The sequence below is a fragment of the Canis lupus genome, chromosome 9, assembly GCF_011100685.1.
Source record: "Canis lupus familiaris isolate Mischka breed German Shepherd chromosome 9, alternate assembly UU_Cfam_GSD_1.0, whole genome shotgun sequence".
In the NCBI taxonomy this organism is placed as follows: Eukaryota; Metazoa; Chordata; class Mammalia; order Carnivora; family Canidae; genus Canis; species Canis lupus.
In genome coordinates this window covers 40,786,558-40,799,688 of record NC_049230.1, presented here as the reverse complement: position 1 = coordinate 40,799,688, position 13,131 = coordinate 40,786,558, and the positions used below count along the sequence as shown (strand labels likewise).

The 13,131-nt window shown below is 47.9% G+C and overlaps 1 protein-coding gene across 9 annotated transcripts in view; it reads left to right on the top strand.

Annotated features, from left to right (window-relative positions):
* Positions 1 to 13,131, top strand: part of ADAP2 (ArfGAP with dual PH domains 2) — a 44,017-nt gene that overhangs the window by 16,941 nt on the left and 13,945 nt on the right. For 5 of the 9 annotated variants that reach the window (XM_038548171.1, XM_038548167.1, XM_038548172.1 and 2 more), the window contains 5 exons: positions 2,343 to 2,426; positions 5,368 to 5,430; positions 6,933 to 7,010; positions 7,693 to 7,921; positions 8,785 to 12,141. In XM_038548171.1, the coding sequence (XP_038404099.1) occupies positions 2,343 to 2,426; positions 5,368 to 5,430; positions 6,933 to 7,010; positions 7,693 to 7,921; positions 8,785 to 8,870 (540 nt within the window). In that variant the 3' untranslated portion in view covers positions 8,871 to 12,141. Of the gene's footprint in view, positions 1 to 2,342; positions 2,427 to 5,367; positions 5,431 to 6,932; positions 7,011 to 7,692; positions 7,922 to 8,784; positions 12,142 to 13,131 lie in introns of those variants that run through there. The other 4 variants (XR_005364689.1, XM_038548168.1, XM_038548169.1 and 1 more) reach the window with 3 other exon arrangements.

Here is a 13,131-nt window from a genome sequence, read left to right as displayed (position 1 = left end):
TTTGTCCATGGTCCTTGGTCTTCGAACCATGGTCCATGGGTTCTCTGCTGTTGCCCTATGTCCACGTTGGTGCCAGTGGCCCCCCCCCCTCCATGCCAGTCGCTATATGAAGGCTTTTACTGAAGTGCCCAAGGTCTCTGATACTTAGGGTAACTGCCCCCACTTCCAGGTACCCCCCCCCCCCCAGCTGTGGAGCATCTGACCACCTGGGTATGGCCATTCTCTTTCCCTCAATGCCCCAGCTTCTCTGTTAGATAGGCATAAACAGGGGCTGCAGACTCATGACTGCAGGGGCCAGGTAGGTCATTTGAACATGGAATGGGCAACTATAAGGCTATAAAGCAGGAAGACCTGTATGGAGGACTGAAACAAACAAAACTTTGGAACCAAACAAATGTGTATGCAGGTTGGATTTGGCCCTAGGGTTACCAGTTAGTGACCGAAGTCTGGGTGGGTATTTTCTGGGACCTGCATAGGTTATTAATGCCCAGGACAAGAGAGCTCACAATTCTGGAATACTGGGCCAGCCTGCTTGGCTGCTGAGAAAGGGTCATTATGTTGCATTCCTGGGAAACTGTATTTGAATGAATTTTTCAATCACTGTATTACATCGAGGTGGAGCAGACCAGCTATTTGAACAAATCTTTCAGCATCCCAATTCCAAATTATTTGGGAGAAAGGCCCTGATAAGCCCAGGCTAGCCTCTTTATTGGTCCAGGCCTGACCTAGTTCCTGTGGCCAAGAAGGGGAAGATCCTAGCAGCAAATGTGGCTGCAGTTGTGGGTGAGTGGTGTGTGAGAATGGGTGGGGCGTTTCTTATAGAAGCAGGGCTTGGGATGAGCAAAAATCCACTCAAACAACTAAACTAAACTTCAGGATAAGAAGAATGTGGAGTGCCTGGGTGGCTCAGTCCGTTAAATGTCTGTCTGCATTTGGCTCAGGTCATGGTCCCAGGGTGGTGGGATCGAGCCCTGCATCAGCTCTCTGCTCAACGGGGAGCCTGCTTCTTCTGCCTGCTGCTCCCCCTGATTGCGTTCTCCCATTTTCTCACTAATAAATCAATAAAATCTTTCTTTTTATTTAAAAAAATTTTTTTAAAGATTTATTTTTATTTATTTATGATAGACATAGAGAGAGAGAGAGAGAGAGAGAGAGAGAGAGAGGCAGAGATACAGGCAGAGGGAGAAGCAGGCTCCATGTAGGGAGCCCGACGCAGGACTCAATCCCGGGACTCCAGGATCGCGTCCTGGGCCAAAGGCAGGCGCGAAACCGCTGAGCCACCCAGGGATCCTCTCCCTTTTTTTTTTTTTTAAAGGATACGTAGAATATTCTAGGTAAAAGCTATGTGTGGGGTGAGGGAAGAGAGGTGGATTAAGTAGAGTGTACAACATGAAAGGATTGCAAATGCTTTTGTGTGGAGGGAGCTCAGAGGGCGAAGTGGTCATACTAGAGACTTAGACTTTTCACCTGAGGGTAGCAAAGAGGACTCTGGGGGGGCCCTGGGTGGCTCAGTGGTTGAGCATCTGCCTTTGGCTCAGGTCATGATCCCAGGATCCTGGGATTGAGTCCCTCATCAGGCTCCTTGCAAGGAGTCTGCTTCTCCCTCTGCCTGTGTCTCTGCCTCTCTCTCTGTCTCTCATGAATAAATAAATGCAATCTTAAAAAAAAAAAAATCACTCTGGCTGCTGTGGGGAGGATCTATTGCAGAGCAGCAGAGCCAAGGCAGAGCCAGCTAGACAAGTGGTTCACCAGGTCCTTATAAGGTAACTCACACTGCTAAGGGCACACTCCCCCAGAGTGACACTAGCAAGTCCAAGCCAGCTTTGGCCCAAGTTGCACCCCAGGTGATGAGCATCCCCATTGAAGGGAATCCCCAGGTGTACTTGCCCCCACATGAGATCCAGTCTTTGACATCTGAGGGCCCTTCCTCCTCCAATTATATCCCACTGACCAGCATTGCATCACCAGAGAGCCGGTTAGGGATTCAGGATCTGAGGCCTCACCTACCTCAAACCCACTAGACCCAAATCTGCATTTTAAAGAGATCCTCAGGTGATTCTTACACACTTTGGAAAGGGCCAAGCATGGCTCAAGACCATTACCTAACTCTACCATAGTTCTCCTTGGTCTTTCTTCATGGCTCTGGACCTCTCTGTCAGTGGCTTCCCATCTGCTCAGGTGAGCTCCCCAGGCTCTGGCATCATTCTCCCACATGCCTGTGATCAGGTCTCTAAGCAGAATTGGGGGTGTTGACACTGAAGACCCAGCTAACTTCCTGCCACCAGACTCAGCTCCCCACTACTCCATCTCACAGGATATCTATCCTCATTTTTTCTCCACAGGAGATAGTGGACTGGTTCAATGCCCTCCGTGCAGCCCGTCTGCAATACCTAAAAACGGCCTTTCCTGAGCTCCCAGAGTCTGAGGTGAGCTAAATGTGGACCCCAACTTCCTTTTTTTTAAAAAAAGATTTATTTTGAGGGAGGGAGAGAGAGAGAGAGAGAGAGAGAGAGAGAGAGAAAGCAGACTCCCTGCTGAGTGTAGAGCCTGATGCGGGGCTTGATCTCATGACCTAGGCTGAAACCAAGAATCAGATGCTTAACTGACTGAGCCACCTAGGTGCCCCATGAACCCCAGCTTCTGAGTCTCCTCTCTGCCACCTCCACTCCTTGCCTGCTGACCTCAAAAATACTCAGAGGCCCAACTAGCTTTGTTTGTGAACAAGACTTTGAGAGAAATGAAAGGCTTTCTTTAGGGGATTATGGCCTCACACATGGCATGGCAGCCTCCAAAATGTAGGTTGCCTTTTAGATGCAGAGCCACCATCCCCAGTGTCAAGGGGCTTGGGATTTGGGCATCTCTTTCTGATGCCTTCTCCCATTGAAATGTGCAAATGATCCCTCATGGGCCTTCATGCGCTTTTGAGCCCATTTTATCTTGTATTGTCTTTTATCTAGTAATCCCTTATAGCAGACAGCTAGGTGGGGTGATTGTTCCTATTTTACTGATGAAAACTGAGTCCCAGGAAGGTCAAGTGAATACCAGAGAGTGCTCTTCCCACTCTAATGTCCTCCCTTTGCCCTTTTGTGTTCTGGCCTCGGGAAGGCAATGGGATCTTCTCCATTACAGTTCTAATAGGGGCAGTCTGCCTTCTGTAGCCAAGATCACGGTGCTCCTGAGAACTTCATTTTGGTTGTCCTCAGACATGTGGGGCATCCATCTACATCTCTCAAGTGTGTGGGGCAGAGGATGCTGCCTTGAACCAGGAGGCTTGGGCTCTCATGGATGCTCTGTTGCTAACTCACTGTTTGTCACTAACATCACTTCTCGGAACATCTGCTTCGATGTCTGAAAGATGGCTGTTGGTCTGGATCATCCTCAGGGTCCCTTCCACCTCAGAGGTGCTATGGTCTGGGGTCTGCTTTAGGCTCTACTCTAGGAGGATTTTGTAAATGATGGGGGTGGAGACACTGTATTAATCCCAGGACTTTCTTGTTCCAAACTGTTACACCTTCCTTGAAAGCCTAAATGCTCCTTAATTCCAGAGTTTGCAGGGAGCTAAGTTTTGGAAACAGGCTACCCCTCCAGGCCTAGCAATGCACTGAGATGGCAGTTCTCTGCAAGTGACTCCAGCCAGGCCTGCGTCAGGACCCTCTGGTTCTGTGGAGTCAGCACCCAGTATGAGCGAGTGCACAATCCGTGGGCAGGGCTTGTGCATGCTGAGTGCTGACTGGAGACTTCGGAGGACAAAGTGCAGACTCTCAGCTTTAGTCATCTAGGCTGGCTCTTCAACTTTGTTGACCCCTGCAGAGGATATTGGTTTTTGGCCAACCCCTCAATGTCCTCTTGCCTCCCCTCATCACCATGAGTCTTCTCCCCCCATCCCCCATCTCTCTGCTGCCTTTCCTCCCCCTGTCACTAGGTATGGCCTGAGATTCTGGACTACCGCCTGGACCTCAGTTCAGGCTGAGGGATCCGGGGGCCAGACACCTGGGAGTTCCAGTGTGGGGGGTGGTCCCATACTAAGAAATGTGTGGCCTCTGAGGTCAGAGAAGCTGATGTGTTACCTGAGGCATGTCACCTCACCATTCTGAGCTTCAGTTTGCTCATCTGTCACCATGGGGACAATGCCCAGTCTCCAGGGCTATTGTGAGAATCGAACGGGCCACAGCTTCTAGGGTCCTAAAAGCAGCACTCCATCCATGTGCTCTTCCTTCTTCTGGTATCTCCTCAGGGCTAGACTAGCATTGCCCAGGCTCAGGTTCAGACTCTTGAGCAGTTTAGGACTCTTCTTTCCAAATGAAGAAATTAAGGCCTCCAGAAGGTATTTTAGGGAAAGGGGAGTGCTATACTTTCATTTTTGGCTCACAATTTTCTTCCTTTCGACTTCCCAGACTTCACTTCCCCTTTGCCCCAGGTCCGGGGCTCTGGAGCTCCAGAGGACGCCCTCTGCTCTCAGAGGCCTGAGCTGTCATTGGAAGCTCTAGACTTGTCAGTTTGACTCCCTAGAGCATAGGAGGCCACCATTAATTCCTGGAAGCTTCTCTGAGTAAGGGATGGCAAGCTGGAAGGGATCCGAGAGATCACATAATCCAGTCTCCATATTACTCGGAGGGAAGTGGGCCCAGAGAGGGACAGGGTCTTAGCAAGGTAAAACAGCTAGGTGGAGGTCAGAACAGCACCTGGAATCCAGGTCTCCTGACTCCTAGTCCAGAGCTTTCTCTATTTGCCCACCCTGCCACCATCTCCTGTGGGCCTATGTCAGAAACCCCAGCAAAGACCAGGTCTTGGCCAGGTGCCTGATCAGAGGGCTCTGGAATGTTTACACTGTAGTGTCATGGTGATAGGAATACCACTAGTGTCTGTCAGCCATAGGTGTGAATCCCACCCAGCTTTATAGCCTCCCAGCAACACGGCATAGAGAAAATTGCCAGCCACTTCTCTGAGGCCTGGTTTCTTCAGAAGTCCAATGAAGATGATAATGTCCACCTCACAGGGTGATTGAGAATTGCATCCAGAGCCTGACACATGTAGATCCTCAAAACATGCCCTCCTGGCACCAGGAGGGTTTCCTCAGAGCCCTGCCTGTCTGCCTCCTAGGGCTACTGAAGGAATTCGTAGACTAAGTCCTTAAATCACGATTCGGCTCTGCTGGTGAGCTCTGCAAGGATCTGAGATGCTGTCGTCTGACTGTTGAAATGGTAATATTGCATCCCTGCCACATTCCAAATATAACCCTGTGAACTGTGAACACACATCCTTCCCCATTCCAGACTTCCCCTTTGCTGGGGAGCCAAGTTCAGGAAGGAAACTTGAACCCTTGGCGTGTGAGTTGGTGTATGTCAGTGTATGTCTCTCTTTCCCCAGCTCGTGCCCCTCATCACCAGGAACTACCTCAAACAAGGCTTCATGGAAAAGACTGGTCCAAAGGTACATTTGGCCGCTCTCTGGGGGGACTTACACGTGCCCCTGGTTCTAGTGGGCAGTAGGGCAGAATTTGGAAAGTGAGGAACCAGGGGTGAGAAGAGTGGGGGGAAGGGAAGTAACCCAATGTTTGTGCATTCCTGGGGCCAAAGACCAAGAGGAGACTGGTGAGCTGGTGTGTGGTCCAGCTGTGGGTGCTTCTCCTGATTCTCCTCCTCCTTTATCAACATCACCAGCAGCTTCTTTCCTTTTTTTTTTTTTTTTTTAAGATTATATTTGTTTATTAGAGAGAGAGAGAGAATGCATGTGCATGCCAGTGCTGGAGAGGGCGAGGGGCAGAGAGAGAGCAGGGAACATACACAGCTGATCCCAGGACCCTAGGATCATGACTTGAGCCAAGGCAGACGCTTCCCTGACTGAGTCGTCCAGTTGCCCCAGCTTCCTTCCTCTTAACTCCAATCTCATTGACCCCACTCCTGTGAAAGCAGAGCTGAAAAGGGACTCTGCGTAACAGCTTTTACACTTTCCAGAACCCTTGTGTGCTCTGTGCTGGGGGCCTACCAGCACTGTCCAAGTGAGATAGGCTGGTGACTGGTCTGTGAACACACAGCTATACACGCCTGCCCGCCCGCCCGTGGGCACACCCCTTCCCAGCACACACATCCTCCCTCCAGCTGAGCCTCTGCTCTCCTTTGCTAAACCCGCCCCAACTGCCAGTGCTGCCCATTTCTACTTATCAGTGACAGAAGGGAAGACTGGCTGCTCTTGGGCCTCCCTTGGAGGTCCAGAGGGGTGGCGGCTCCTGCTGTGAGGGCATCTTGGGGGGACCCCAGCCTGAATGCGAAGAGGGGCACAGCTCCAAGTCAGAAGTCTGGCTGGAGAGGATCCTGATGATTGTGAGGGGAGGAGGTGGGGAAGGGAGGGTGAGAAGAGAAAGCAGAGGGAGCCTCCTGAAAAAACCAAAGCAGCAGCAATCCAATGCTGGTTTTTTTTTTTTTTTTTTTTAACAGGATGGTTGTTAATTCTGCAGGGAAAGGTGTTAGGCAATCAGTGTGAAAGAAAGCCTCTGGGCAGCTTAAAAACTAGTCAAAGCCTTGCACATTTTTTCTGCAGATGGCACAGCCACTCCCCAGTGGTTTTTGCCAGGGGCTTTCTTTCCCCTGACCTTGGTTAGGGTTCCAGCCAGGCCAGCACTTTCAGCATTGCTGAGCAGGAACTCTTTCTGATTTCCCCCACTTCCTTTTTCTGAGACTCCTTATCCCTAGCCTGAGAAAGAGGAGAGCCCCTCTTCCTACCCTACCCACAGCAGCACCCAGAGGCACAAGGTGCAGCTGGCAAGGTGTGAGCAGGTGGGCAGAGCCCCAGGGAGGAGCACTGGGGTGTGTGACGGCCAAGATACTGGCCAGCTCCCTCGACCCAGCCCAGCCCAGGCTGGCTCTCTGACCTCTGTGCCCCAACCCGCACCCCCGCACTCAAGTGACCCTAGTATGAGGTTCCCTCTTTTGCAGCAAAGAGAACCTTTCAAGAAAAGATGGTTTGCTCTGGATCCCCAGGAGCGGAGGCTGCTGTATTACAAGAACCCACTGGTAAGAGCCACTGCCGGCCCCTGTCCAGTGCACCCCCAGACAGGTGGGGTCTGTGCCAGCTGGGGACTGCAGGGGAATCAACAGTATTGGAACAACTTGGTGAGGGAAATGCCTCCATCTTTGCTCATCTCTCTAAGTCATCTCCATGCACAGAGTTATTCTCTTCCACCGTCAGGACGTCCTCTGTGTATCCAAAATGCTGCCAATGTAGTTAAACGGGTGATTTTTCATCCTCCTGTCTCCAGGGCTCGCTTCTCATTTGGGAGACTAGCGGTTAGCACTGTAGGCTCTAGAGCTTTCAGTCCTGCCATTTAGAGGTATGCCTTGGCCAGAGCACTTAACCCTCTGTGCCTTAGTTTCCTTCTCCAGAAGATAGTTTTAATAACAGCACCTTCCTCAGAGGCTGCCGTGAGGATTATATGAGCTACTTAAGGTAAAGCTCCCAAACAGTAAGCTGTCCATAAATGTTAAGCATCATTTTAACAGATCACGTGTGTGATTTCTTTTATGGCTTTTGTAGCCTTTCAAATTCTGGGTCTCACCAAGCAGAAATTCCCCGCAGAGACTCTCACTGCACACATATGACACCTCTTTCTAAAAGAGAGCCTAGGGGATGTCAGGGCTGCCGGCGTCCCTCTGCCCCAGCCGTGGCCTCTGGTGACCTCGTGTCCTCTGTTTCCAGGATGCCTTTGAACAGGGCCAGGTCTTCTTGGGGAGCAACGAGCAGGGGTATGGAGTCTATGAAGACCTGCCCAAGGGCATCCGGGGGAACCGCTGGAAAGCCGGCCTCACCATCATCACCCCGGAGCGGAGATTCGTCTTCACCTGCCCCAGCGAGAAAGAGCAGCGGGAGTGGCTGGAGAGTTTTCGGGATGTCCTCTCTCGCCCCTTGACGCCCCTCAACCTCCTCCGTAAGATGCACGGCCTGGGGGGGCTTATTCTTTTGGCCAAGGGCAGAAGGGGGCCTCACAAGGGGTCTCTGTGAGCCCTGAAATGGAGGTCATGGCCCCCAACTGTCCTCTTTCCATTTTTTTCTCTTCCTGCCAAAGGAAAGTACAGGTGGTACACATTACTGCCAGAAAGCCCTTGCTGTTCACGCACAGTCCTTCTGTCGTTGAGAGCTCTACGCTGTTAGCTCCCCACCCTCCACCAGTCCGTCTCATGAGAAACCCTGGCCTGTTATTATTAGCTCCAGTCTCACCCACTGGGCAACTCCCAGGGTCTCAGGTTCCTCTGAGACCCACTCAGGTTCCCACGAGGGAAGGCTATTTTTAATGCTCTTCTCCGGTCCTCCCTTCTGTCTGCTTCTCCCCTGCTCCTCCCTTTTGCCCCCGATGTTACAAGTAGGTTTCTGTCTACTGACAGTCCTGTGAAAAATAGGAAGACATTCTGAACTGGAGCAGGAAACTTCTGGCCCGGGGCCTGGTTTGAGGGTACCAGGAAGATGTTCTGTGTTTGGAAAAGAACAGAGTAGGTCACTGCCCCCGGCCCCTTAGGAGAGATGCCTGTGCCCTTAAGAGTCAGCTGATGATAAACACACACCCTTTTCACTTTCCAAAATCTTACAGCCAAAGAGCCTGAGAAGCAGAAGTTGTTAGCGAAGCATATCAGCTGCTACTTTCTTTCCCTGTGGGCCTGTATGTCTGAGTCTCTGTTTCTCGCCATGTACTCTGGTGTGTGTCCTCTCTGTCTCTCACCCCGCTTTGGTTGGTTTTTTGATTCTGGTTGTTTGTTATCATGCCCTTGTCCCCTTACTTTCCCTTCTCTCCAGTAGGATTGCATTGGCATGGTTATCACCTCAGCTCTCTTCTTGCTCCCCTGGCAGCTGCATCATCAGAGAGTGGCCACAGCAGCAGGTGACTCGTTGGCTGAGGAGCTGGCCACTGGTCACCTGGAGCTCATGGGAAGAAGGACAAGCTGTCACCTAGGCCTTCGGTGCCCAGCAGAAGTGCCCCGAGGTCAGCAGACATGGCTGGCCATGAACTCTGCCAAGACTGAAGCTTTGGCCTTTACTTACTGGCTCCCTGGGCCTTCCCTCTGCCCTGAGGGTCTTGGGGATCTGGTACCTGTCATCAAGGCTCTGGAGATCTGAGATGAAGGCGCTGCAATGGAAAGCCACCCACCATGTCATGCAAGTGGCATGTTTGCTCAAAGAGAAAAAAAGGTTGATTCTGAATCTAACCATGAGGGAATAATCAGACAAATCCACATTAGGGACATTCTGTAAAACAGCTGGCCTGCACTCCTCAAGTGTCAGGATCATGAAAGATAAAGTCACGAGGAAACTTACCTAGATAAAAGAAGACGAAGGGAGGCAACAAGGTGCAATTCATGATTCTTGGTGGATCCTGGATTTTTACACTTTATTTTATTTTTTAAGATTTTTATTTTTAAGTAATCTCTACACCCAATGCAAGGCTTAAACTCATGACCCCAAGATCAAGGGTCACATGCTCCAGCAACTGAGCCAGCCAGGCAACCCTGGATTCTAGGTTTTTAAAAAACAGCTATAAAAGACCTAATTGAGATACCTGGGGCAGTTTGAATATGGATGTATATTAGCTAATCATGATGTGAGACTGATAATTATGTTATATTTGTGTAGGAGATTGCTCTTGTTCTTAATGAACACGTGCTAAAAAGTTCAGGGGTAAAATGTAATAATCTTTAGTCTACAACTGACTCTTACATGGGTCAGCAAAGAATAAGTGTGTTTGTACATGTATATATAGAAAATATATACATATATATAGTGTGTGTATGTGTATATATGGAAGACAGGAAGTGTATATATATATATATATATATATATATATATATATATATACACACACACACACAGGGAGAGAGAGAAAGCAAGCCACAGTGCAAAATGTTAGCAACTGAAGAATCTACAGGAAGTATAGATGGGTCTTTATTGTCCTGTTGGTGCAAATTTTCTAGTGACTCAAAAGTGTTCAAACTAAAAAGCTGGAAGCTGGGGAAATTTTTAAAGAAACATCCACTCTCAGCCTTCAAAAGCAGTGTGTTTTCAATATGAATCAAGATAGTTCCTGACAGTTCATGTTAGAAGAAATGAAAACCTAGAGAATACAAAAAAAAAAACAATGTCTGAACTGATGATCGTCATACTCCGGAAAGAAAGAAGCAAGCCGAGGAGGTGGCTGTGCTGGACCCTAAGACACAGCTGTCCAATCTGCGTGTCAGCTGTGGCCCTGCCACTGACTTGAAATTGTTGAAAACCTCACTTTCCCACTGACATGCCTTGGCTTTTCTCTTTTACTTAAGGAAGTTGTGCTAACTATTGAAATCCAATGGAAGCAATAAGTATTTTTGAGCATCTCCTAGGTGCCAGGCTCTGGGCTAAGCCTTGGGAATAGGACAGGAATCACATGATCCCTGCTGTCACAGATCCCAGGCTGCTACAAGTCAACTCTTACACAGGGTGGGACGATGCCACGAGTGTTCAGAACAGGAAGTACAAGCTCCTTGGGGAGCATGCAACATAGGGTTTCCCCTAACTGAGGGTCGGGGGATAGGAAGGCCTCTGTCCTCTCCAGAAAGTGACGTTGAAATAGAAACCTTAAAGATATTTAGAGGTTACTCAAAGGGAAGAGGGTGAGGAAGACACTTGTCTCAGGGAAGTAAATGTTCAAAGGCCTTTGGATGGGAAAGAGGAACTGATAGAAATCGGGAAGGGCTGACGTGTTAGAGAAACAGATCACCGAGGTCTCTGCTCTGTGATTCTTTGTCTTTCATGTGATGTGCAGAGGAACATTTGGTGTTCTCTCTTCATTTTGGTGGAGACGGAAAGGGTTGGGAGGGTGTTTACTAGAGTTGCTGCTTTTTACAGTGTTTTCCTATGGATCCCCCCAGAGGACAAGCAGTGTTATTGGAGTGTCTTTTCGGAGGCTTCTTGACAGCCCAGAGGAAGATGTGGGTGCTTCCTCTTTTGGCTCCTGAAGCACCTTGAAAATGTCTGTTTCAATACCTGCTGGGTTCAATACCTAAGGGTCAGTTGACTCACCTGCCTTTTTTACTACCCATGAGCGATGCCTAGAGAGGAAGAAAGAAGTAAACAGGCAGTAAGAAAGCTACTTGGTATTAAGAAGGAAAGTCACATGATCAGATTCCAAACTTAGGAAAAGAAGGCAGCAATGTAGAGTATGAGAAGGAAGCAGAGAGATCAGTTGGGAGGCCATTGCATAAATCACAAGCACCATCGTAATGCCTAGTTGTGGGCTTGTGTCTGAGGGCGCACACCAGCTCTATTTCCCGTCTCTTCTTTCTTAAACATCCTCCTCTTGTTCAGACAGAAAAGCCATACCTCTTACCCACCTTCAACCTTACTAGAGTATATTGCTCCAAGGCATAAAAATCTTTATTTGGGATGCCAAATAAAGAGATCTTTTGAAATAAGAGTGACAAGCCTTCTTTTTAAATTTTATTTTTTATATCACTCTATAATTGACTTTTTTTTACTGTTCTGTAAGTCTTAATACAACAGGATTCATGTAATTATCACCACAATCAGAATAAAGAATGGTTACATCGCGTCAAACATTCCCTAGTGCTACCTCTTTATAGCCACACCCTTCCCCTGCTACCTGCCAATCACAAATCTGTTCTTCATCAGTCCAGATTTGTATTTTTGAAGATGTCTTATAAATGGAATCATTCAATATGTAATTTTTGAAACTGGCTTCTTTCAGTATAATGCCTTCGAGATTCATCCAAGCCACTGCATGTATCAATAATTCTTATTGCTGAGTAGTATTGCGTTATATGGATGTACCACAGTTTGTTTATCCCATGGAATAGTACTCAGCAATAAAAAGGAATGAATTATTAATACATGCAACAATATCCAGGAGTGGCACTGTTGAGTTTATGGTAGGTGTATGTTTAACTTTATAACAAACCATCAAACTGTTTTCCAGAGAGGCTGGACTATTTCGCATTTCCACTAATGATATATGAGAATCCTAGTTACTCTGCCCAGAAGTCCAGTGTACCATCCATTGTGCCACAGAGCCAGGAAGAGAGTTCCATTTACTCTGCATCATCACCAGCACTTGGTATTGTCAGTACTCTTAATTTTAACAGTCCTAATAAATGTGTAGTGGTTTTCCATGGTTTTCATTTGTATTTCTCTAGTGGCTGGTGATGCTGAACATTTTTTCATGTGCTTATCTTTGGAGAAGTGACTTTAGTTCCATGTCTCATTTTTTAAATTAATTTTTAAAAAAGATTTTATTTATTCATGTGAGAGAGAGAACACAAGCAGGAAGAAGAGCAGAGGAAAAGGGACAAGCAGACTTGCCACAATACGGGGAGCCCGACATGGGGCTCGATCCCAGGACTATGATATCTTGATGTGAGCTGAAGGCAGATGCTCAACTGACTAAGCCACTCAGGTGCCGGTCATTTTTTTAATTGCGTGGTTTCTTTTCTTTATTGTTGAGTTTTGACAATTCTTTATATATTCTTGATATTAGTCCTTTGACAGACATGGAATGTGCAAATATTTTACCCCAATCTGTAGCTTTTTATTCTCTTAACAGTGCCAGGGAAGTTTTCTTACGGCATTGAGGTCAGGGTTTATGGCTTCCTTTGTTTTTTGCAGATTTTTGTTGGTGATGAAGTTTGGCATGAAAAATAGGGTGTTTTGGCTTATGTTTGGATATTTTGAATTCATATAAAGTGGAGTAGGAATGAGGATGATGTTCATTTAATGTTCATTAATCATTTAATATTCATTTAATGATGTTCTTCCCCTGAAAAAAATATGCTTTGTCCCTGAAGGAATGCACTGGTAGATATTAATGGCAGTCATACCTTATTTCATCCCCCACACAAATTCAGGAATTTGTCCTTTCCCATCTAACATTAGAACCCAGTGTCACAGGGATGTGTATTGACACATTTTTAAAAAAGATTTTATTTACTTATTTTAGAGAAAGAGCATGCAAGGGGCAGGGAGGGAGGTAGAGGCAGAGGGAGAGAGAGAAACCAAAGCAGAATCCCCGCTGAGCAAGGAGCCCAAGGGAGGGCTTGCTCCCAGGACAGCAACATCATGACCTGAGCAGAAACTGAGCTGGACACTTAACCTGCTGAGCCA